This window comes from Grus americana, chromosome 1 (assembly GCF_028858705.1).
Source record: "Grus americana isolate bGruAme1 chromosome 1, bGruAme1.mat, whole genome shotgun sequence".
Lineage (NCBI taxonomy): Eukaryota > Metazoa > Chordata > Aves > Gruiformes > Gruidae > Grus > Grus americana.
In genome coordinates, this window is record NC_072852.1 from 2,313,467 (window position 1) to 2,339,467 (window position 26,001).

The 26,001-nt window shown below is 40.3% G+C and overlaps 1 protein-coding gene across 1 annotated transcript in view; it reads right to left on the reverse strand.

Annotated features, from left to right (window-relative positions):
* Nucleotides 1–5: 5 nt before the first annotated feature.
* Nucleotides 6–26,001, reverse strand: part of LRGUK (leucine rich repeats and guanylate kinase domain containing) — a 55,054-nt gene continuing 29,058 nt past the window's right edge. The window contains exons 14-20 of the mRNA XM_054846989.1: nt 23,677–23,878; nt 22,534–22,647; nt 19,051–19,208; nt 15,614–15,702; nt 8,773–8,907; nt 3,352–3,521; nt 6–2,966 (exon numbers count right to left, since the gene is read on the reverse strand). Of these exons, the coding sequence (XP_054702964.1) occupies nt 2,815–2,966; nt 3,352–3,521; nt 8,773–8,907; nt 15,614–15,702; nt 19,051–19,208; nt 22,534–22,647; nt 23,677–23,878 (1,020 nt within the window). The 3' untranslated portion in view covers nt 6–2,814. The remainder of the gene's footprint in view (nt 2,967–3,351; nt 3,522–8,772; nt 8,908–15,613; nt 15,703–19,050; nt 19,209–22,533; nt 22,648–23,676; nt 23,879–26,001) is intronic.

Genomic DNA, 26,001 nt, shown 5'->3' on the forward strand with positions numbered 1-26,001 from the left:
CTACATCCTCCGGCTGGTAAAGCCATTTGCATTCACAAGGCAGCAAGCACAGTTACTGATTTTATCGAATGTTGAATGTTTAATTTAAAAAAGGGAAATTAAACAGCTTGTTATACTCCCCTCTGTAAAATTCAAGACTCAGAGACTTGTTTGACTATGACTAACTTAAGGTGTTACTCTGCTGTAATCCAAACACGCTCCCTGCCAATAAAAACAGAGTTCCCTGAAACAGCCCCACTTTTATCTGCCAGTCTATAAATATATAGGCACCAAGTTACAAGTTCTGTACTTTTGGCCAAAAATAAACGCTCTAAACTAAAAACGATGAACAGCAAAGCTTCACAATCTGCTAAATGAAACGTAAATATTACATAGCGGCAATTCAACGGCACTTCTGCCTTCGAACTCGGCCAGATGTTCCGCGCTTCAGGGTGCAGTAGACAAAGGGCAGGTCAGCATAATGCAGTTGTTTTCGGGAACCTCGTAAATTGGGTTAGCAATTCGATCTGTGGTCTGCTGGGGAACGAGCAATCAAAAGCATGTGGCAGTATAAACTTAGGGAAGAGGGAAGGCAAGAAACCAAGTATTTTGCTGAATTGACTTCAGCAAATTCAGCTTCTTCCCAGTAATTTTAAAATCTGACGTCGTACTTCCACGCAAGGTCCTTTTCCGCTGGACCGCGTGTGTAACCCCACTGAATGTGCCACATTTGGAAGTATTTGAAAGCTCAGGGCCCAAGAACTGATTGCAAAATAGGAGATCCTCTTCAAACATTTTTTTGTCCGATACAAATGCAAGTAAGCTAACCAATACCCTGATCACAGAAGAACAAATGATTTCTTTTTACCAGTGGGAAATAAGAGTAACATATTTATATTCCACCTGTATGCTCAGCTCTATATAATCAAAATAGAGATGCAATTCCTGCACTGGAGAGCTTAACGTTTAAGACTCTTCCTGTAAATTTGAGCAGTTTGAATCGCTGTGCTTACTCGCTTAAGATGTACAAGGCTTTTGTAGGATTGTGGACTTCAAGCAGAGGAAATTCAGCACAATTCACGGATAACTTGTCATGTTTTGTTCTGTTTTACACGAAGGGAGTAACCACTCCAAGGGAAGAGTGGAGAGCTGAATGTGGAAGTGGTCTTGGCTTGGAGAACCGGGCAGGAATGGAAGCGAAAGGAAAGAGACACCGATGTGACTGGGTTATCACCCAACACCCACTGCCCTTATTTTCCAGACGCATGTATGTACCCGGGCTGCAATGCACAGCAAAGCCCTCAACACGGGTTTCTGCGTTAGTGTCCAGGAGAAAACCGATTTACCTGCACTGACCGTGCTGCCGTCCTAACTGAGGCATGATCACCCTTGGCCCTGCTGTGTTTGAACCACAAGGTACCTGGTACGTAGTCATTAACCACAGCGCTGGCAAAACTACTATCACTTGTAAACCAGCAAAAACTGATATACTCATCAGCGTCCACATCAACCAACCGTGCAGCCAGCTGTAACAGCCAGGCCAGCCTGGTATTTATAGAGGCAAAGCGGCTGCGAAGAGCCCTGTGGGATTTGCTGAAGAAACTGTGGAGGTTAGGTGGGTTTTGGTGGCAGTCAGGTACCCACCTCGCTGAAAAACCCACTAAGATGGAAACTGCAGCTTCGGCTGCCTGAACTCCTTCTGAACCCAGGCCCCGGAGCATCCTTGCTTTTTGTTCTGCCAAAATCAATGATAAAAAACTGGTGCCTCGGAAGAACTGCTGTTCTTCAGCTTGAGGATACAGCCAGCTGCTATATGGAAAGGAAACTGCTTAATAAAAGGCTGATTTGTTTTACAGGCTTCACTAGAATTTAAGGTCAGGCTATGCGAATCTATCCATTACTTACCATGAGCTGTGTTGCTTCGTTCAGTTCATCCTATTTAAACACCAAAACCCCTTGGTCACATTCTGAACATACATGATGAGGTAAACCAGAGCTCTTCCACGGACATGACTCCACAGTGTGGCAACGAGTGGTATCTTCTGTGCGTGCAAAAACCTCTGAGGACCCACGCTGTAATATGAATAGCAAATGACCCTCCTCGGGGGAAGCTGCTCGGGCAAAGGGGCCCCACTATCTGTTCTGTAAGTGGATGGTAATGAAAATTAATCAGGACAAACATTAATTCAGGAGTTTTATTTACTTAGAGCTTTGGTCCACATACAGACAACCAAATCTTCACAAGCTACTTACAGGTTCAGCTAGTTCTCAATAATTCTAATAATTTTTTCTGATGACTCCTTACTAGGTTGTTTAAATACACTTGCAAATCAAAGAATTATGTCTCATCCTTTCAAACAACCACGTTTTTATTAAAAAAAAGACTTGGAACTAGTTTTCACTCCCAACTTAACTCTGAACATTTCACAAAATCTCTCTTCAAAATAATTCACTACTGCTACAATATAGACAATATTATCAAAGGTCCCGATGCTTCCACACCTCAATTAAATCTATAATATAGGAGGGGGAGGAAAGAGAGAAATTAATGGAAGATATGGTCATGTGGTTATTAGGAAAAAATCTACGCCACTACCCAGCTGAGAGTGCCTAGGGAAATAATTTCTAGCTTTGGGAAATACAGAAATTACTTCTTAATAAAGGTATAAATAAACAACTTTTTTTTTGGGGCAGAGTTAATCAGAAATGGATTTAGAAATAATATTTGACAGACTTTGCTTTGTTGAAGAGAAATATATAAAAAATCAGTATTCCTGTTAGAAAGATTCAGTGTAGAATCAAGATTCAAGACAAAGACTTGGCTAGTAGCGGCCGTCAAGGGTTGGTCCTCTTCCGCCCAGAGGGGATTGGAGGTAGGACAGGTTTGGAGTGGGAACCTGGCCAGCTGATGAGCCGAGGCACGTGAGAAGAACCAGTCTTGGACTTGCTGTATTTTCTGTGAAGATCGTCACTAGGGAATTCAGTCTCTGCAGAAATTATAAATAAGTGAAGAAGCACTAAGAGGGTATTTATTTCAACGAAAAGTCAAAATTTACCACAAAGCATATCTCCAGCTGAAAACCCAGTGTTTTGAGGGGTGGGGGAAGAGTGATATCTTCAGGTAGTCTAGTGACTGCTCTACTTCATACATATGGAAGAGTAACTTTATACCTAAACAGTCACTGTTTTTAATTTCCCCCAAAATTTGTTGAGAGGAAGCTGCTGTATTGAGTCTGTTGCACTCACACCGTGATGATTCTGCCACATCGTAACATTGGTGAAGCAGCTTCCCTGTCACCCAAATAAAGCTACTATCATTACAGGCAGATACACAGCCTGAGCAAAACTATGACTTTGGAATACGATTCAAACCTTTCAATCTGTCCACTCCATTTTCAGCTCCTCTTGGATCTTGATGCTCAGCTTTGGCTTCTTCAGTGAGACGAGCACGGGAAACGGGGGTCCTAACCGGCAGAGCTTCAGCAGCAGGTGCACCAGCTGAGATTAGAAGTAGTCCACTAGCGGGACCAGACTCTCTGCAGCTGAGAGGGGGAAATGATTCACGCTTTAAAATAGCAATAAAAAAAAGTGTATGCATCAGGTCTGACAGTATTCCTGATGTTGCAGTCACACAACTCAATCAAAAGTCAGAAATAACTCCCAGTACTTATCTGTTACACAAAGCTTGTTCACACATTACAATTCTCTCAAAATTTCTAGCGCTAGCAAACACATCTACTACCGCTCTCGATTTTCGTTTACTGGTTTAATTAATTGCACAGACAGGTACAATAAAGAGGTTGATGTCACACCGTGAATCAGCTTCAGATCTGGGATCAGAACTCAGAGCTCCCTGTTTCCAAATCTGTGGTTCAGCACTGCAGATGATGTTCTCTCTTGGTGAGTAAAAGAAAATAGGAATTGCCTTGAAAAGAAATGTTTCTGTAGTACCCCAGTGACAACACAGACCATGAGTAGCTATTTACTAGTGAGCAGTACCCAAGGCACCTCTGACCTGTTACGTCTCTTGCAGAAAATCTAGTCAAAGCCAAAGCCTGAGTGGTCTGAGACTCTGACAATGATAACGACCACATTGTAGCTTGCTCCGATAAAGGCTTCCCATTTCCTTCTACATACTATCAATTTACTCCGAGGAAAGTAAGGAAAAGGCCTTGCTTGATATGGAGAGATGAATAACTATTTAATGCAAAATTGTAATTTATTTCTGGAGTAATACTTAAGACATTTCATAATGTTTCTCTTCATACCGAAAAGACTGTTCTGGTCTAGGTGAAACTGATTCATAGATTTATGAATCTGGGAGGAAGTTCAAAGATTATCTGCCCTGACCTTATCCATAGTGCAGGCCAAAAGAATTTCATCCTGTAATTCTTGCAAGGAGTATTTTAGCTTGTGAGAATACTGTGATTACAGTGTTCTGGGGAATAGCAAGAAAGTATTTCAGCGATAGTTTAATAAATCCATACAATAAGAAGAAGGGATCATGAATAATGAGATAAAACAGTGTGGTACTCTCATAAGAAACAGGTAATTATCTTCTCACTAGATGTACTGTGGAAGTCTGTGAGAATTTTGCCATTGCCTTCAAGGTAAAGGAATATTATATCCTGTAATGTGCTGAGTGCTTGCGACTTCCTCTGAGGTCCGCTGCATCCAAGGATGTTCATCAAACACTGAATGCTCTAGCCAAGTGCTTAACCCTAGTCGTAATCTCATTTTAGCTGCCTGTAATACACATCAGACATAACTGCAGCAGGGATAAGAAATGACTAGGAGTAAATCCAGGCTTAGTATAAACAGCAGCTTGGACTCTTCAACAACATCTATTCCAATTTCTAAAAGGCTGACTACTTCTGCCTTTGTGTCAGAGAATGTAGTCACACAGTCGCCTACAAATAAAGGCAAAAAATAGATATCATATAGTTAGAATTAACCCCCTGTGGATCTCTAGCCACAACTACATGAATGCACTGTGTTAAAATCCAGTATCCTAAGGTGTTCAACAAAAATCTTCATTGCCTTTCTCCCCAGCTGTCCCTTTCTTAAAGGGCAGAAGTGCAGGTAAACTGTGGGCAATAATTTACATATCACTTGGCAGGGTGTAAAGGGAAGGTAGGTACCCAGGTACAAGTGTCATAGGAAACAATTTAATTAAGGTTTATTGTAAAACTACTCAATGAGAACACCACCAAAAATAAGTGGGAAAACTAGAGCTTATGAGGTCTCTGCCATCTAGATGTCCAAGGTATTTGGGAGGGGTGGGGCAGAGGAGCTGAGAACCTACCTCTCCTTCGTGCTTTTGCCAGGTGACCTGTAAATGAGTTTGGATAACCCATCGTCAGTCCTTCCCCTGACGGCCTCAGCACAGAAAAGAGAACTATTATAGGTGAAGCAGGCGTGTGTCCTGACTTTAAAGTTTTCCCTCTAGTGAAATTTCCCAGTCAGCTGAATGGAAAAGAAATGAAAAATAAGAAGCTTAAAAAACCCTTGGTATTACCCCATGGAGTAATGAGATAAATGGATTTTGTGTGCACTAAATACAAAATACATTATAATGAGTTGAGGCATAAAGCACTGGACTGCTATAGATTCTCTTTAGATTATGGTTGCAGTGGACTGCCAAACCCTAACATAGATCATTGCCCATGATGTCATAACATTTCAAGTCATGGATATTTTTCATTTGATTGTGTTTGGCAGGAGTGGGGATGTGCAATTAAGTATTTGAGACAGTTCCTTGTTAAATGCACTGGTAAATGGTAGGTGAGGTTCTGATTCCACCCTCAAACTTGCAAATAATGAAGGTAAAGTAACATATTAAGAAGTTTTTACTCTCCAACTGACTATATTCTGCCCTTCCTCTCTTCTTCTCTCCTTGTTAAACTATAACCAGATTTTTTCAAGATCCTTACAAACAACTCTACTAGTCAAAATGAGACCTAAAGAATTTATCATTGCCTGTGGTGAGTAGCAATCCTTTAAAGTACAGTTGTAAGATATATTGCCCTGAAGGACTGCTACTCACCACAGGCAATGATAAATTGTTTAAGCCTATGAGTGAAAACAAATGGAACCTCAGGCAAAAAAAATCCACGCTTTCATGTGTGGGAGAGTCCAGCCTCCAGCAGAGGAATTAAAAAAATCCCTGGAAACTGGCAGGGTGTTTTCTTTTGTGAAATCAGGAAAGACTAGGTCGTCAGGGTTTACTTCCGAGGAGAAGACCATAGCTATGGTCTTAGCAATGAAGGGAAGCCATGGATTTAATTAGAAACTGCCCTGCTGAAAACTGCAGATCAGTGGGCAGACGTCCAAACAAACCCTTTAATTTTCACTCTTGAGTAAATGCAATCAGGATCATTTATTTTACTTGTAGACCAGAAGTAACAAAACGACTACAGGACTTGAATCCATAAGTGTTAGTGACCTGAAGAATAATGATGCCGCTTCTACCACAGCTCAAGCAAAATAAAACCTGCCAGATTTGAGAAATAATGCAAAAAAAAAGAGACCTGGACACAGTGTTGCCCAGTGAGATATCGGACAAATCTGCAGGAAAACAGTATTTCCTTCATTGGCTGTGCCTGGTGGTCAACACATTCATGCTCTTACCCCTTGATGACTTTTTTTAGTTTACTCTTTCTTCCATTCCAAATGTTGAAAGCATAAAATTGGAGAGAAAGAAATAAGAAAATATTAACCCACCCCAATATTCAAACAAAATCACTACAGGCTTTACAACAATACTTCAGAAATGTGGGATTTTTCTCACCAATATTTCAAACGCATCTACGCAACAGCATTTCCATCAATCACGCCTATAAGCAAATTTCTTCCAAACTTTCCATATTTCCCTTGCAAAACGATTTGACAACATGACTCTATACAATTTTGCTGTGGGCTGTGATGCATGCACAGAAAATGAATCAGATTAGCAGCTTGCTTGTTCTCTCCTCACAGTTGTTTTTCCACTGTGTTATTAACAGTGCTAAATGAAAACACTGCTAAAGTCAAAACACTAAAATGTGGTGGAGTGGAAAGACATATTTATTCCCATATGCGAAGGGTAAGACCTTTACAACTCATCATAGCTTCACACTCATTTGAGTTACAGGTCTTGCCTCTTACTGGTAAGGACAGATGATGCATAATCCCTGTGCAACCTATTACGCACTCAGTTTCTCTCGTACGCTCACTCTGTTCCCCTTCAGCACACTCCGCTGTGGCACAAATACTCAGGACAAATGAATCTGCAAGGGCCTTCGGTTTCAACCTTTTTACAGCACGCTAATTAACTCCTTTTAATTACAGTGTCAGGTAGTACATCACATAGAGGGAACTGGCAGTCTCTCTAGGATATAAAAGGAACACTGAGTTTTTTTCAACAGCAAGTTTAGCTAAGAATTCTGCTTAACAGATGAGGAATAAAGCGAATGGGTTGAAATCTTAGGAAGATGATCAGCATTTCTCATCAGTCTGACTTAATGTGAAAAGCTGCCTCACGTGTGTTTAGGAGGTTATTTAACAGCGATTTTTAAAAGATCTGAAAAATACATGGTATGGTATGCTTAAATACAGCAGGAAAGGTTTGTTTGGAATGAGAACAGGCTATCAGACATGGGATTGAACCCACAATCAAATTCAGGTTTACCAACAGCCATACGGCACAGACTTCAGCTCATTCTAAGTTGCAGCTTTCAGATGAACGTTATGGTAGGTTCCCAAGAGTGAGCAGAGTGTGGCTATAAGCACACACCTATTTCCTAGTGTGGATGGGGGATCTGGCATGTTATGCTTCACTAGGTCATGCTTTGTGGCATCTGGCTGCTTCTGTGTATCCCATCGGGGCATGAGATTACAACAGATGGCCAGAAGAAGGAGCGGGGGAGGGAAAGCTTATCCAGGATACAGCATAGAAAGGCCACAATGTCACTTGCCACAACTGCAGACAGGCTTGCTGGCAACCAGAGCTCAGATGTACTTAGGAGACAGGACCATTGGAGAAAACATCTTGTAAGAGGCAATGTGGACCCGCAAGTCAGGAAAATATAGTCTGCTTCATAGCTGAAGGCCTAAAAGACACTGAAGATGTAGCCTCTTCAAATCTTCTATCCTCACCTCTCCACAAGCTTTAAATGAGATAGGAGTTGTCTCCCTCCCGTACCTCAGAGCCTGTATGGCTGTGGTACATATACGTGAGGATGTTCATCGCTCACGAGCAGAGATGCTGGACAAGATCTCAAGCATAGCAGCAACGGCCGAGGTAGTAAGAGAAGGTAAAGGTACTACAGAGCTCAGTATCCTGATGGGGTCTGCTGTTATCACGGAGGAGATATGAATCTCAACATCATGATATCACCCAGAGCCTCCCAAATGGTATTCAACAGTAACTATGGTAATCCTCTAAAGAGAGAATGAGAAATAATTCTTAGAGCAATATCTGGTAAATTTGTCTAAAAAATATTTATCACTCAAGTTCTGTTTTTCTATACCTAGACTAAGTTTCTTTCAGCATCTTTTTCCCTTCAAACATCCTCTTGATAGAAAGCTCTTGAAATTCCCTTTCCGTGTGTGTGAATTATGGTGTCTAAATGAAACCATTCCCATGAATGACAAGACTTTGTTTTATGCTGCAGTGACACATGTTTGATAAAGCTGTTGATATAACAGATGAGACAATTGTGTTAGCTTGGGAAATGGTTTTAGATCTCGCACGTTGCAGCATTAACCTTCATTCCACCCAGCAATGATCTGCTTCTCAGAAACTGAACTCACCGGCTCTCTGGGTTAGTCAGAGGGAAGCTCTGGTCTTGGGTGACATTCCTTCCATCTGAGAGCAGTGAAGCATGTGTTGTTGGTTCCAGTAATTGTTGACGGGAGCTGCTCGGTGCAGGAGTGACTGCCAGGTCCCTAAATTAATACAAAAAGAAAATAAAGTGCTTGTTACATGCATTTATATACTGTGAGAGCATAATTAGTGCTTAGTAAATTCACAAGACCTGTTCAGATGGGGGAGAGCATTGTCTCCAGTGGGAGAGAAGCAGCAAGAAGCAGTTGGGAGTAGTAATCCAGGCTCTGTTTATAGCCAATAGAGAGAACAGTCACAGCTACAGTATGAATAAACTCAGGCTTAAGTAGAGACCAAGAGCAGGTTGGATGAATCATTCTCCACTGAAACAGAGCAACATAGGGTAACTTGTTCAGATAGAGACAGTTTTATTAAAGACACCGAAAATCTGGTGAGATTAATCCCACTCCTTGTGGCTAACTCACAAGGTGAGAAGTTTCATCTTCGCTGCCATGCATAACACCTAAAAAAAAAGCATTCCTGGTAACTGCGGTATTGACACCACTTTATTTATAGTCTTGAACTTCAGAGCTAAAACCAAAGAGAAGCAGCACTGAAGAGTGCCAAACATGAGAGGTCCTTAATGAAATGGTGAACTTAAAATTATAACTCTTGGAAGATTCCATACATCTACCCCCCTGTACCAGAGCCATCCCACAGAAACACAGACTGGTAGGGGTTGGAAGGCACTGCTGGAGATCATCTAGTCCGACCCCCCCGCTAGAGCAGGACCACCCAGAGCAGGTTGCACAGGATCGCGTCCAGGAGGGTTTTGAATCTCTCCAGAGAAGGAGACTCCACAACCTCTCTGGGCAGCCTGTCCCAGTGCTCGGTCACCCTCAAAGTGAAGAAGTTTTTCCTCATGTTGAGATGGAACCTCCTGTGTTCCAGTTTGTGCCCGTTACCCCTTGTCCTGTCACTGGGTACCATAGAGAAGACTCTGGCACCATCCTCTTGAAATCTACCCTTTAAATCTTTATAAGTGTTGATGAGATCCTCTCTCAGCCTTCTCTTCTCCAGACTAACCAGCCCCAGCTCTCTCAGCCTTTCCTCATACGAGAGATGCTCCAGTCCCCTCATCATCCTCGTAGCCCTCGGCTGGACTCTCTCCAGTAGTTCCCTGTCTGTCTTGAACTGGGGAGCCCAGAACTGGACACAGTTCCCACTGACACACCTCAACTGAACTCTGAAGGAATCTGTTTATTTTTAAGGGCAATGAGTATAAGTAACTTTCATGTGTCATCTTCTAGTTTCCCTAGGAAGAACTTTTTAAACTGCTGTAGCAACTGCTGAATGCTCGCTCCATGGGAGAAGCTAGGTTTTTAAGGAGGGTTAAAATCTTTTGTAAAGTCTCATTGCTACAGTTGGGAGAAAAGTCCATACTTGTTGAATTCTTCATCAAACCCTCAATCACACCTGTAGGCCATTAAGGCAACAAGTATACCACTGCCACCTCCTCACAGGAAACACAGAGGCTGGAATCTCTAACTCTCTTTTCATGCCCCCCCATCTTGCCAAAGTAGGATTGTTCCCCTCTGTTGGTCTTCCAGTGCTTCAGTGATGAAGCTTTCCCCACTCCTCCTCAGAAATCAGTCCCTAGCCCAATATACTGCATCACAACCAAGGCTTTTCTACTCCTCATCTTTAAATTCCCCTTTCTTTAATTTCTTCTTATTATTAATACCTATAAATAAAGCTTCCCTAGTGTAAGGCCTCAAGCTGCTATTGTTTCACTGTCAAGCAACTGCCCGCTGGTAATAGTGTTTGTTATTGGCTCGGATCAAAATCTGAACCAATTACATATGAGAAAGGGCCTGATTCCATTAATGGCCCCCAGAGCTGAGTGCTCTCAGAAATCGTTTCTTGTAAATCCACATCATGGAAATAAAAAAGGAAAAAAAAAAAGGAAAGAATAAAAGGAAATCTCTCAGCAAAGAGCTGTGTTCAATATATAGCACACAATGGAGGTTAGAATAGTCAAAGCAGAAATCTGAAGACAAGATTCAAGACCACCCCTCTAAGGAGCAGGTCACCACAGGAAAATGAACTCTACTTCCTGGAGCAAAGGTTTGGATTCAGAACCCGTGACCCACTCACAGAAGCTACATCTCCGTTGATAAATAAACTTAACACGCCCAACGGCTAAGAAAAACATGCATTTTTAAAGGTGTGATAAGGATGTTTTTTCACCTTCTATCTCTGCACTAAATGTCTTCTTCACATTGCCTCTCAAGTTTTGTACTGTCATTATAGGCATTTGGGCTCAGAGTGTAAATCCAATTGCACCACAAAGCCCCAGCTCAAAAAAAAAAAAAAAAGAAAACAGGCTGGAGAAGTTAAATAGCACCCTGTGAAAAGGCATATCCATGTAGTTCAGAACAATCTCCTAGTTTTGTCATTAAGAAGGGCATAGAAATAAAACGGAAAAGCAATTGAAGTCAAAGGTTGACTAGACAAGAGGGTCTGCAAGACATGCATGCAACCACATGCTTGCAAATCTTATGCTCACTGCAAGAAAGTCCAACCTGAAGAGAGTGTCTCAGCCTCAGGTAGACCATGGACCTTCTCTCTTCCCAGTTCTGGCAAGGAGCTCCAGTGAAACTGTAAAGTGTATGAATTTCTTCCAACTCAAAAAAAAAGATTGCATGTTATAAATTCTCCTCTCAGTGATGCCTGCTCTTGCTTACTCCAGTTCTTTCAGCAACATTTAGATGAAATCAAGAAGTTAATCATTAGCTAAAGGCCTGATCTGAATGAAACTTCAACCCAACTCCTTATTTATTACCCTCAGACACACAGACAACTAGTGAAATTATTCAGAGTAAACCACCAAACATTGCCCGTACATTATATTAGGCAATGAGACATCAAAATGACTTTAATTACACCTGCACACAGCCACAGGCAGAAAATAAAGAGGCCAGGTTTTCAGTAATTTGGATTTAAGAATCTAAATTTATGTAGATAACCCTGCGGGACTGCAATAAATAAAATAGGTTAGATTCTTGTATGACACCACTTTTAAAATTTTCTAACATATACTCAGGAAAATTAAGCACTATATTTCAGTTTGGATTAAAATGTGTAACGATGCGATTAAACATTAAAGAATCTTTTAATATTTACAGATAGACAAGAAATTCAGAACACCTAGTACCTTAGGAACTTTTTTGCATATATCATTTTTGGCATGGGTTTCATATATTTCATAGAATTTAGATTCACTCCTAACCAAAGCAGGGTTCTCATTCTCTGCAGCAGCGCTGCTCAAAAGCCAGCTGAGCTGCCTCTGCCCTCTATTTCTGGTCCACAGCCACCTATTCACGCTCCCAGTCCTCTCTCAGCATGATGCCAGCACAAGTGGTTCTTCAGAGAGTGAGGGAAAATTGATCTGGCTGAAAAAACACCCTTTTTGTTTGGCAAAACCTGATCCGTACCTTTATCCAATTCATCATTAAGCTGTGTGACACTGGAGCCAGTGGCAGGACAGAGTGGGCAGGAGAAGAAAAAGAAGAGGCAGGTGTGTATGAGCCAGCATTGCCACTGGAGAAATACTAAAGTTACTGAATTCTTCCTCATTACGTGACAAAAAGTGTCTGGTACTTTGCACTGATAGCCCTTTTCAAGCACAGAAATCAGGATACAAATAATCAAATAAAACGCTGCTTTAATGGAGTTTAGACAATTAAAATCTAGTACAACAGCTGAAAAAAAATCTTCAAGCAACACATTGTAGAAACTTCGAGCTAATCATATTGGTATTTTTATGGGCTAAAAAATACATAATCGATTACCTGCATGTTTAAAAATCAATTTTGTTCTTTTAAAACTATAATCACCTACTTTTTAAAGTACTTGTCTTATTTTGCTTCAGGTTACCTACAATGCCGTAAGTGGAACAAAGTTTCATTCTATACCAACTCCATCCACCATGGCAACCATGGACCCTTTTGTATTTCCCAATGAAATTTGAAATGAATCCACTTTAATGAACTTCCTCCTTTCCATCTGCCCCGCTTTGCTCCAAGATGTCATCTCCCCAGGGGTAGAACAGGCAGAACAAAATGCATTCTTGCTTCTCACAGCCACAGGTCTACTCAAGTCAAACTCCATGGTAGTTCAGGGTAAAAATGAGGCTTTACATCGGAGTAACTGAAGCAAGGACACATATTCTTTTCTCTCATCTCCTCTAGAGGAGCAGTATTCCCCAGCGAGGAGTGCTATGGCAGCAAGCTTACTACATCAAAATTCATCAGCTAAAACCCTCCATAAGGCTAGATGCATTACCAGTGAAAGAAATGATATTTTTGCATAAACAGCGGACTGATTAAGTGGATGAAGTACATTTATGCACTGCTGCTGACAATGAAAATAAAGATTTATCATATTCTAAATAAAAATTCATCAGAATGAAGCTGATAAGATTAAAGCAAGAATAGAGAGCAAGAGTTTTTTAAAACTGTATTTTAAACGGGCATGACCTATACTATTTATGTAGTCAAGTAAAAAGAGAAATAAAAACCTCCAAATAAAATACAGCTTGAAAGAAAATAATTTAAACTATGGATATTCCATAGGAGAGAGAAATCTGGGAAGCACTAAAGCCGAGATGGATCTAGACATAACAATGAGATGAAATGTCGAACCTGGGTATTTAATGCAATAATGGCTGCACAAAAGGATCAGTGAAATTTTTGAGCAACGTATGCAGAGACAATGAAGTATCGTGCCTCAGATGCAGGCTATAGTGTCTTCTTTGCCAGCACTCGTTGTAGGGGCACTTGAAATACTCTGGACTGATCAATTTTGAGAGTTAATTAACAACTTAAGAGAGGTTTTATAGTAACCCTACTGAATTTACGAAGCATAGACTTACAGAGAAAGATGAAAAGACATTACAATATATATAGATTAAGTAAGAACCATGGAAAGGTATAAAACAAGATAACAGTCTAACTACTCCAAAATTATTTGGGTGCTGCTGCTAATATTACTACGAATAATGACATACTGAATTACTTTGTGTCATCTCACACAATCTGTGTACAAATTCCTTGCTTAGCCCTTGATAAAAGCTAAAGAAAACCACATCACCTTATATTTCCTATAGGCTAAGAGTGTGCACAAAGACGGTTATCACAGCTAAGATGACATGCAATAACCTTTTAAGTTACTCATGACCCAGGTCCATAGTTACATACTGAAAGAAAGATCCATCAAACCCAAGGCGAGCTTTTCCAAGGTCAAAGCCCCTCTCGTATGAGTATTTAAAACTTGATCCAATTCTGTATAAACAAACACACTCAACAGAACCATACACCTGCTGCTGGACTGGACTACATGACCTACTTGGTTCTCTGCTGTCTAATTGCTACATTCCAGGATTCAGATTATCTCTCAGAATTTCAACCATTTTACAACATTCATATTTATGGCACCTCTTGACTTAACCTCTTGCATGGAATGGCGTGTTGTCTACTCTTGCCTCCAATTCCGCTGAGCGCATCTATCCCTTGAGGGCTGGTAATTGCAAATGCTGATTGGGGGTGACGGGATTTTCTCTCACCTGCCTGACAGCTCTGCCAAAGCAGTCTGATACTTAACTCCAAAATCAGCTTCCAACAAATGAGTACAGCGGAATAAAGGGAGCAAAGAGCAACAAACTAAGGCAGACTCAGATGAACAGTTCGCATTACAACACTGAATCAAACCCAAAACATCCAGCAAAAGAAAACACTGATTTCCATTTTTCTTCTCATTTCAACATAATTGAAAATGAATGAATCGGCTACTTAAAAAAACTTTTCTCTAAGTAAAGATTTGGAAAATGCATCGTAATCATGCATGTCTGCCTGTAAGCTTCTGCCATTGGTTTTCCAGAGACAGTTTAATTCAGCAGGTTTGGTCTTTTTTCTTATTTTTTTTTTTTAAAGAGTCAATCTCCAGACTTTGTCATTGGAATGATTTTCATCACCACATCTGGTATGTACAATTGGTGACTGCATTTGTACAGGCTTGAAATGAGCTGAAAGGTGTGAACTTTTCTATTCCTTCTGATGATTGCTGATTTAGATACTTTAAATGTCAGCGCTGAGAGCCTTTTCATGGCAGGTAGGAAAAGCAAGCAACAAAGAATTCAGATTAGAAAGATTTACACCAGAAGAAGGTAGGAGTGCCACAAAAGATCAATCAAAGATGGTACATTTTAACACCATTTTTGCAGGGCTGTGACTATGAGGAAGAAGAAGGAAGAGAGACAGTCAAGATAGGATCCATTTTCTAAAAATAAAAATTAAAAAAAAATTAGGAAGTGGAATCAGCTTTTATTTTAAACAGAGATAGCCACAGAGGGTGTACTGCAGCAAACAACCTTGCACTGAGCATGGCTATGAGTTTCCAACACTAATTACTAGTAGCGCTAAAAAAACATGTCGGAGACTGTGAGCTGCCAGAAAAATGATCCTTTTCTGCTCTCTCAAAGAAGACGCATATAATAATTTCATAGGTTTAGACAACTTATTTGTGGATGGCTCTGCCTCATACATTTTCGGTATATGTTTCGGGACTGCTGCAACCCAAGTCAAAAGACAGGCAGTGTGTGATATATTTGTAGGGCTGGATTTAAGTGATAGAAAGGCGAGTTGTCTATAAGATTTGCAATCCCTGACAGTTTCTAATCATTCATCCTTAAGAACAGTGGAAAAGAAATCTTAAACAGGCATTTTTCACTTTATTGCAAAGGACTTGGCTGAAAACACTCTACATTACCTTTGAAACAGCTGGACGTATGCACTTGGTGCCTTCCCTGACACAGCCTGACGTGCTGCAGAATGACGCCTTTGGAGAGAAGCTTCTTCCTGATAAAGAAATATGACCAACTTTATACAGCAACTTAAAAGTATATATGGTAACTTAACTGGCTGTGATATTCCTCTCTTTTGCTAAGGCTCTGAAGTGTATGCATTTACATGTCCTGGGAAAATAGTGAGCTATATAATAACTAACAAGCTGCTAAATATGATTCATTGATCTACACAAACCAAATTCTGGTCTGAAATCTTGCTGGCTTTGAAAAATGAAGATGTTCATCTCCAGTGAAGCTCCATTTCTTCATAGTAGTCAAAATGTGCCAAGATGTAGCCGGAAGGAATCCCAGAATCCCAAACTGGTCAGGTTTGGAGGGGACTCCTGGAGATCATCTCGTCCAACCCCTCTTGAGCAGGTTGCACAGGATCACGTCCAGGCAGGTTTGGAATCTCTCCAGAGAAGGAGACTCCACAACCTCTCTGGGCAGCTTGCCCCAGTGCTCGGTCACCCTCAAAGTGAAGAAGTTTTTCCTCATGTTGAGATGGAACCTCCTGTGTTCCAGTTTGTGCCCGTTACCCCTTGTCCTGTCGCTGGGCACCACTGAGAAGAGTCTGGCCCCATCCTCTTGACACCCGCCCTTTAGATATTTGTAAGTATTAATCAGATCCCCTCTCAGCCTTCTCTTCTCCAGGCTAACCAGCCCCAGCTCTCTCAGCCTTTCCTCATACGAGAGATGCTCCAGTCCCCTCCTCATCCTCGTAGCCCTCGGCTGGACTCTCTCCAGTAGTTCCCTGTCTGTCTTGAACTGGGGAGCCCAGAACTGGACACAGAACTCCAATATCTGCAGAGAACCACTTTTGACGTATCCCAACCTGCCAATATGTTAGAGCAGGGATAATTCTAGCTATGCTGTTGCATTAAGCTTCTTTCCACGAGCAAGGGACTGAATACAGAAGAATTTGCCTCTGCTACATCTTAAATACACTGTCTTTGTCTCCTTGCTCCAGCAATGCAGAAAACTTGCCTCACCAGCTCCATGTCTGCCAATCTTCCCCCCTTAGAGCAGGAATTAGCTTTTGCAAATTTCAGTTAGTTAAAATGACTTTGTACAATGAACATATTATGATCTCAGCAGACTGGAAAATGTGGTCCCGAGTTTTAAGGTCGTGTTAATTAACATGTGCTGTAGGACAATGTAATTTCTCAGGTCAGACAAATGCAGCACTGCAGTGTGCTTAAAAAAATAAAATGTAATCCACAGAGCAAATTTATTAAATCCTGCTTCGTTATCAACTGATAGCCATGGATAGTTATCAATTGAATAGCTAAATCACATGTCTGTAACCGAGGTGTTTTGTCATGGTATGAGCAACAAAAGAGGATATAGTTAATCTGCTGAATGCTCACATTATGACTATATCCTTCACTTTCCTTCGCTATTTATAATAAGTAAGACTCTGCTTAGATGCTCACTGAGCTTGTGTTTTGATTTGCTTTTTTTTGGTAAAGATACAATTCTCAGTCTTTTTTCTGTGTGGGTTACAGGCATAGATACCTTTCTGTTCATACCTTGTATACTTAATTACAGCCATACAAAATTAGTGCAGGGTTGGCATGCTCACAAGGGATAAGGCTGCAAGGAATCAGATCTACTGTCTTCCCCTGAACAGCAGATCCTGCTTCTTATTTTGCTTGTGGATAATTCACATTCATTTCTTCATATTTTTTATTTTCCAATTCTACATGATGGGAGTGGAATGTGGTTACTGCAGTGACAGCACATTATTTGGGTGCCAAAGGCACAAAAATCATTTGCAGTCCTAAACGTAACAGTTTAGACAAAATTTTACTTTAAGGCTACAGACATATTTATATTCTTCTCATTAAATATGGTCTAAGAGGCACCTGTGTTTCACCTTGAATGTTTTACTATGTTGACACTTCAGCTAATGCTGTAAAGCTTCCTCTGCATGTAAAAATATATTGGAAACTTAGTGTAGTAAATAACCAAAAGGTATTACCAGCACTGAACAAGGAGATTAATAAGAAAGAGAGCCTTGTGGCCACTAAGTAAGTTAAACTCAAGGTAAATGATAGCCTCCTTCACCATAAACCACTTCTTCCTGACTTGACAAAACATAAACTTTCAAAATAAAAATAAAAAAGATTAAATAAAAAGTGAGAAAAATAAATTGCTGGGGTAGGAGTGATGGCAGAGTGCCACCAAGGTAAGAAATATTCTGGCTTCTCTCTCACATTAAACTAACAAACCTTTGGATGAAAGGAACATGAAAATAAACAACAGTTGTGACTTTTTTTTTTTAATTCTGCCTGGCTTGAAAAGAGGTATTTCATTTCAGAAGACTCAAAGATGGGAGGTTCCCTATTTATGTCAGCCATTTTACAGTCATACCTTTTTCCACACCTAAGACAGCCTTTTTTAAAGCCTGGGAAATGGGGGCAGGAGGGGTCTTTTACTTTGCTCCATCTACAGCACTAATTCTAAACATCAGAGGTAGTTATAAATACAGAGATAGTGGCAAAATTGTACAGCAAGTCATGCCTGCCAAGCCATCATTCATCATAATGACATCATAACCCTGGAATGGAACAAAGTTTAAAGCTTTCATTTTTCTTTTTCTCTTTCTCCTGTCATCGTTGTATAAAAAGAGCATTAGACACATCTGCTTCATAGCCCAAACTCCCCCACTGCCTGCAAGGAGAATGAATGCCTTTAGGGAAAGGACTATTAAGGAGAAGTAAAAAAGAGAAAGAGAGATGAAGCTGAAGTTGCAAAAGGTTATTTGAAATCCAAGCACATTGTTGAATCTGTTGATTGAAAAAGTAAAAGCAGGTGAAAAATGTGCTTAAATTTGATCTCTGGCAGTTATCGCTAGCACACGCTCCGACAGGCTCAACTGAATGAGTTTTCCCACTGCCAGAGGATGGCGTTCTTAAGTAATTTTCACTGTCCTATTAACTGCATCTAACTATTTCCTCTGAATAGGACAGTTTCATTATCTTCTTGTAGAACTGAGAGATGATATTCCACTCCCTTACATCAGTACACGATTGGATGAAACCAATTATGATTTCTGGTGAAACACTGGAACAGGTTGCCCAGAGAGGTAGGAGATGCCACATCCCTGGAAACGATCAACAGATTTATTCTGGTGTAAAATTGAGCAGCAACGACACCTTGCCCTCTCATCTGAGTTTACCTGCCTCATTCTCATCAATCTGCCTTTAACTCTGGGGAACAGGTAAATGTTGTTGAAATGAAAAACGGCCAGAGAACAGGAGTCAGTTTTCTCTGGAGAAAAAAAAGGTCTGACCAACATGTATTTCTTGCCTACAACTTATCATTTCTGTCTAAGGTTAGAGTAAATGCTCCTTACCACAGAACTCAGTTTTGCAGCAAGTTTGTCCGAGATGCCTCCTGGATAGTTTTTGGCAGAAGAGTCTAAGAACTCATTGACAGACGAAGACCGAGTAGTTCCAGTAATTACTCTGCTGGGTGACAATTTTTGCTCTTGTGAGAGCCGTATTCTTGAACCTAGTGTAGAAAAGACACTCCTCAACAAAAATATTCTGAACAACACTCTGCTTACAGCAAGAAGAAACTAGTCATGTGCAACTATCATTAGCTGGCTTTTGGCACAATTCTGGATTCACGAAAGATAATTGTGGGAGTTATAAAGGATATAAACCATGCAGTTCCCAAAAAGCTTTTAAACCTTCCAAGTACTTCACAGCTATAACAAATATATCCCCCTTGAATAGTTAGGCAAATGAAAGTTATGAAAAAATCTAAAAAAACCCGCCCCTACATTAATGGACTAGGAAGAGGTGCTTAACCATGTGTAAATGAGCTCATTTTGTTACGGATGCTCTGATATGCAGGCACCACCATAACCATATGTTATGACCTCTAAGCTAATTACAGTCTACCTGCTTTGAAGGTTTAACCTTCTCAGAGCTCTTGGAATGTGATGGAGAGTTGGAGCAGGGCACCTTTTCTTCTGTTATTTATCTGAATTTCTGTGAACAAAAATCCAAAGACTTGCACCACTGCTGGTATCAAATGTGAATGTGAGCCAGAAAGCTGAAGACGCAACTAACTCACTTTTTCAAAAACCATTTTTTTCAAAGTTGAAAAAAATCTGTAAACTGGGATTTGTCCTGTCTATAAAATGGTATCTAAATATGAAATTAGGTGGCAGAAAAATTCTTATAAATATTGGTACATGAAATGCATAAATCCAATCATAAGAAAGGTTTAATTATATTGTGTGTCATATCAAACCACAAGAGCTCACAACCTAAGAAGTTACATCCAAAGGTGATGGATGAAAGGCAGATACATCCCACCCATATGCATGTTCATATACTAAATACAGTTATTTCTCTTAGCATATGCCTTCATAAAAAGTTTCTACAGTCATCAGATGACTCTCAGCCTGCCCACTGTATACTGCTGGTTTGTAGCTGCCAGAAGATCTGGTGGTAAGAACAGAGATGAGTCTTAAGATTGGTGGGTTCTGTTTCAGGCACAGGAAACTACTCGCTTTGACGCTGAGTAAGTAGTAGAGCCTAACTTACAGAGGTGCAGAGCTTCACACCGCCAAAACTTCAGTGGGATTTCTGATGCTCAGCATCACAAATAATCAGTCTTTGTCATAAATGTCCCTCTCCTCATTTGTAAAATACAAATAGTAGCACATACTCCACAGGACTGCTGTGAGATATAATTAATAGTTGTAAAGTACTGAGTTCCATGGATGAAAGCTGCTAATGCAAGTACAAAGCGTTATCAGCTCTGAAATGTATTATACTTCTGCTATAAAAAGTTTTTTTAAAAGAAGAACTTATCTATTTTCTCCCAGTATTTTTACTCTATACATGAGCAAAAGATCTTGCACAGCAGTTCATTAAAAAAAGAATTAACAACCTATCATAATCTCACACAACCAATCTTCCCCCTGCTACTATCTTACTAAAAATGTCCATATTAAAGACAACCTTGGGGCAAGTTTTTTAAAATAAATTATTTCACACAGTCCATAAGAAGAGATGATCTCTAGAAATAGGATAGTTAAATTTATTTAAACACCTATAAATGAAGCTCTAAATGAATTTAATGGTGCATAGTAAATTTAAAAGTTACTTTATGGACAGCAGAATTACCAAAATCTAGTACTATTAATGAAGTTTCTGTAACTAGTGACAGGTCACTCACTGAAAGAACTCGGAACTGCTGAGGAATACAAAGTCCTTTAAGGGAACTTCAGATACAAACCTATATATCTTCAAAAAGACCACAATTATATACAAATCTTTTATCTTTAATCCTCCCCCTTTTTCTTCTTTCCTGATAATCTAGTTAGGGTTTGGTGGGTTTTGTTGCCTTTCAGGACAAAATGTCTCCAGTGTTTTTAAGACAAGTAAGCAACAATATTATAATAAGTAAGGCAAGGAAGTCTTCTTTCTCACTTCAAACAAACATGGAAGCTCAGGAAATTAAAATAAAATCTACATGGTTTAAGATTAAATAAGATTCTTCAGAAAGGTCCCCACTGCTGTAGCACTGAGATGCCACAATATGTGTAGAAGCTTTTTTCTTGTCCACTGGGAAATCAGTATTTATTAATTCTTTCAGGATACAAAATTACTTGAAATGATGAACTGATGAATTTTACACTATCCTTCATTAACATTTTTTGCCCTCCCTTCAGCTACTTTTATTTGCAGCCTTCTGAGTCTCACAGAAGGTCATGAATATTGGCTCTGTGTCACTTAGGAAACTCATTAACCCTCCTGTTGAAATGCATCTAACCAAGACAGCCATAAACCATGGAGGCCTCTTGGAGAGGAAAGAGTTCACGTAAATGAGCTTCGCGTTAGTCTATGTTGCACAACATCTTACTACTGTAATGTCTGTTTCTTATTTCTTTTTGTCCAGTATTTTAGAGATCGTATTTCTGCTTTCATCTCAGCTGGTAACCTGCTCTGGAATAAACTCAAGGGTTACAGATGAGTTCTCACAGTACGTTAAACTAATCTTAGTTACGCTGCTTCTGACAAAAGTAGTCCTCCTTTCTTTCTCCACAGGCAGCCATGAAGCTCTTCTCCTCCACCCTTCCCTCCTTGAGCCAATCCTATAGCTGCATGATGAGTTTGATCAAGGAATCGATCTGTCTGAAAGTTGGATGTTGGTTTTTTTTCCTAGGTTAGTTTTTGAAGTCGGGCATGACTACTTTTTGCAGCAGCATGCACTTGGATTAGCTGGAAGTGATCACAAGGCTCCAGCCTTAGTCATTCAAGGGTTAAAAAGCTTCTGGTAAGCACACTACCAATTATTTGGGTTTATCCCACAGTGGGTAGCCCCAAAAGCACTTGGAGTGAATTTATAAATTGCCTTCACTCATCTTACTGTCCTGGTTTTCATATAACTCTTCATGCTTCTGGCTATCCTGGGGAAGAGAATGAAGTAAGGTCTCAGTGCCATGCCCTTTTCTTGTTGCTCAACGGTTTGATAGGCAGAAAGCTCTCAGCCGTGGACACATATCTGACTTGTGATTCATCTGGAATGAATGGGAGATCCTCAGCACAAAACCATCCTCAGAAGAGTCAGACAACTCACTGTCTGGATATTATTGCCTCAAGGCACACAGTGGTGTAAAGTACCTGGAAAGACCCCATTAAAGATTCAGATCCCAGGGAAGAATCAGCCCAGGAGACCCGTTACAGAGAAGCGTGTGGAGTTTTCAGAGACAAGCAGTCTCACAGGTTGCATCATTCACAGATTTCAATTCTTGTAACAAATAAATAGGAATACTCTACTGATAAAAACAGTAGTAGCATGTGCTCAGACACAGTACCTGCTCCTGCTTTGCTATTCAAGTCCTGAATGCTATCAAAAACTGCAGGTGGCTCCAAACCCAGGTACGTCTTTACGAGAAAACTCAGCTCTGTGAATGCCTCATCCAATTCATCTGCAGGAAGGGATATGCATTTCATGGTGGAGAGAAAGGATACACAATGAAAAAAACCCAAGCTTTCATCAGTACAAAGTTACAAATCACACAAGTTTGACACAGAAATGCATTCTTAACTCATCCAGCTCATCTCTTTTGGAGAAAAATCTTTGTCTTCATAAATAGCCCATTCAAGAAAATAATCTGAAATTCATCTCAGTTTCTGCACTCACCTAAATATTCTCCTTCTGCAATTTGGCTTACTGTGTTTTATTTCTTTAATGCTATACTTAAATTGTAAGCTCCATATGCCCTTGACAATAACTACCAACACAATATTTCATACCACAATGATATATTTCACCATCACCATGCTGAACCACATCACCTCCACAAAAGGGCAGGCATGGAATGAACTAGAAAAGGATTCTTCTCTACCACCTGCTATCCTCAATTCTTAAATATCAAGAAGCAAACACTTGTTCTAATGAAATATATACCACCCTCACATTCCTTGTTTCAGGCTGAGGGATTGGAGCAAGTTACTAAGCAGAAGAGTCCTACAAGTAAAAATTTTGCAGCAGCCTCTTCTTTACAGACTGACTGCACATCAGCTGTCATTTCAACACTTGAAAAAAGCCTATCCTGCCCAGAGATAATTAGGTCTGTTAGATCAAAAGTACCTCTGAACTCTGCCCAGAAACCAACAATTAGCACAGATCAGTTGAATATTCTCACAGGAGACAATACTTAACAAATGTGCTGCTGAGTTCAATACTGGGTTCGCTTTCTAGATGGGCTTAAAGCACAACTTGGACATAGCAGAGCAATTCAGTCCTGACAGATCTCCTGAGCTTTTGGATTCCTGGGACAAGAATTAGCTGGGAAAATCAATTAAGGGATAGTTTAAACTGTTATGCTGACCATCAAACCATTTGTCATTCTTAGTTTAATATTTGCCAGTGGCTTTGTTTGCATAGCAGTTTTAGTCCATCTATTGGTGTGACATTAGAAGTCAGATTTATAGTATGAAAGAGATTAACTTACCGGTGTTGACTACTGCATCAAAGTATCCTGGAAAATCCTGACTTATTTTGATGTACATGTCCACTCTGGAGACTGCCTCTTCAATCTCTGGTCTGCTGAATAATCCTTTCCTCCGCAGATGTCCCTCATATTTTTCTTTGTTCATTGGTACTAACAGGATATATCGGGGTTTAAAGTAGGTATTTTTCAAGCTACGCACACCCTTTTAAAATTAAGCAGAGAAACGTAATGTTTTGTTCCTGAAACTGAGCACCTGTTGAACTTGTAGTTGATTTTAGGACAACTCTGTATTTATCACAAATTACTGTGAAAGCAGTACTGGAAACCTGTATCCAATCTACAAGTCTCAAGATCTAGCATCCAACTTTACAAAATAGGCAAGTTCAAGGTGAAGTGCCCTAAACTACATGTGGAAAGCATTGTAAGAATAGTATATTCTAAACACACTTTTGAAAGAATCCTTTTAGTCAAATTCCACAGTGATTTAAAGCATCATACTTCTCATACCCACCAGTTAACGGCTCTTCCTTCTGTTCCATCCGATCTATTACATCAAAACCTGGTTATTCTAAATGTGCGTACCACTGACTCACACTATTATACTGACACACAGCACAACTTACCTGCATCACCACCTTGGCCCTTAGCTTTCCACTATGAACAAACCGACAATTTTCTCCTCAGCTGGTACATTTTTCTAAGTGAAAGTGTGCAACTTCATCGAGGTACAAGCATATATATTTATCTTGCTGGAGCAGCTTACAGTGTTACCCCCTCCCAAAAGCGGGTATAACCACAACTCCCCAGCAGAGATACGATGTGCACATTCTTCAGCTGTTACACTGCAGTCAGTCACCTCAACTCCAACCATTTTTATGAGCAATAAACTATCTTGAATAGGACTTTTAATATAGCAGACTAGGGAATGTGCCTTGCATCAACTCTGCTGTAAGGACAATGGCTCCGGTTGGCACTAATTGACAGCTGAGGACTGCAAACACCTATAATCATTTCTGCTAGATCTGAAAAAGGAGACCTGTCTGCATGCTAGGACTTAAAGACGAGGTCTTATGAAATGATGCAGGGAATGGAATGAATCCTGAATTTCCGATAGCTCTCCTTTGCACCAACTCATACTTTGAAGAATCTTTTCTCTCTCCCTCTCTATCTACGCATAAACCAGAATATTCTAACCATGTAGCCCTGCAATATAGTATTGCCATTGCTTGTAACAGACTATAATATTTGTACTGAGTTTTCAAGGACTGAGGCTTGTCCTGCTCGCTCTGAACTTTTCTTGACTTGGCTATAACTCTACTTAGTTTAGCTGTGCCAGCAATTTCTCTTGTTGACCAGGTATCTATATCTAATTGTTTTACTTTTGTTTATCTTTGTGAGGTACAACCACAGTTTTATGTAGATAGCAGTAACAACCAGTTGTTCCAGGTAGAATGAGATGTTTATGACTCAACATAGTAACATAGTCTAGATAAATAGAGGCCTGGCATGATAGCAAAGACCTTGAGAAGTGGAAACACAGGACACCATGTAGAGGACTACAGGCATGGGATAAGAGATGGGGCACAGTCTTGCCACTAGACACCTCACAACTATAAACATCTCAATAATGGTCAGTTAAAAAAATGAAGGCCTGGAGTTGGACAAAGCTGGTTTTAGGGGGAACAAGAAGCAGTAGTATCTAACATACAGGATGGGCATCACATATAATGAATTCTTGTATCAGAAATGGTGTGGCCAGCAGGACCAGGGCAATGACCGTCCCCCTGTACTCGGCACTGGTGAGGCCACACCTCGAGTTCTGTGTTCAGTTTTGGGCCCCTCGCTACAAGAAGGACATTGAGGTGCTGGTATGTATCCAGAGAAGAGCAATGAAGCTGGTGAAGGGTCTGGAGCACAAGTGTGATGAGGAGTGACTGAGGGAACTGGGGTTGTTTAGCCTGGAGAAAAGGAGGCTGAGGGGAGACCTGATCGCTCCCTACAACTCCCTGAAAGGAGGCTGTAGCCAGGTGGGGGTCGGTCTCTTCTTAGAATAGACTGTTAAAAATTCCATCACACTAACAATAAATTCTTGGCTTTACTTTTATATGTATGATGATATATATAAAAATGATCATTTTGGGTGTTTAAAGGTCATTGTGGAAAAAAAGCCAAACAGGCCAACAACCATTGTAGTGTCTCGTGATGAACAAATTATCCAAAGTGACACCGTGCACATTATTGCACTGTGGTAAACGTAGGGAAGCTTACTGCATTTTCACTGAGGCATGATATACCTTCTGCACTACAGTGGCTAGGAACAGAGAG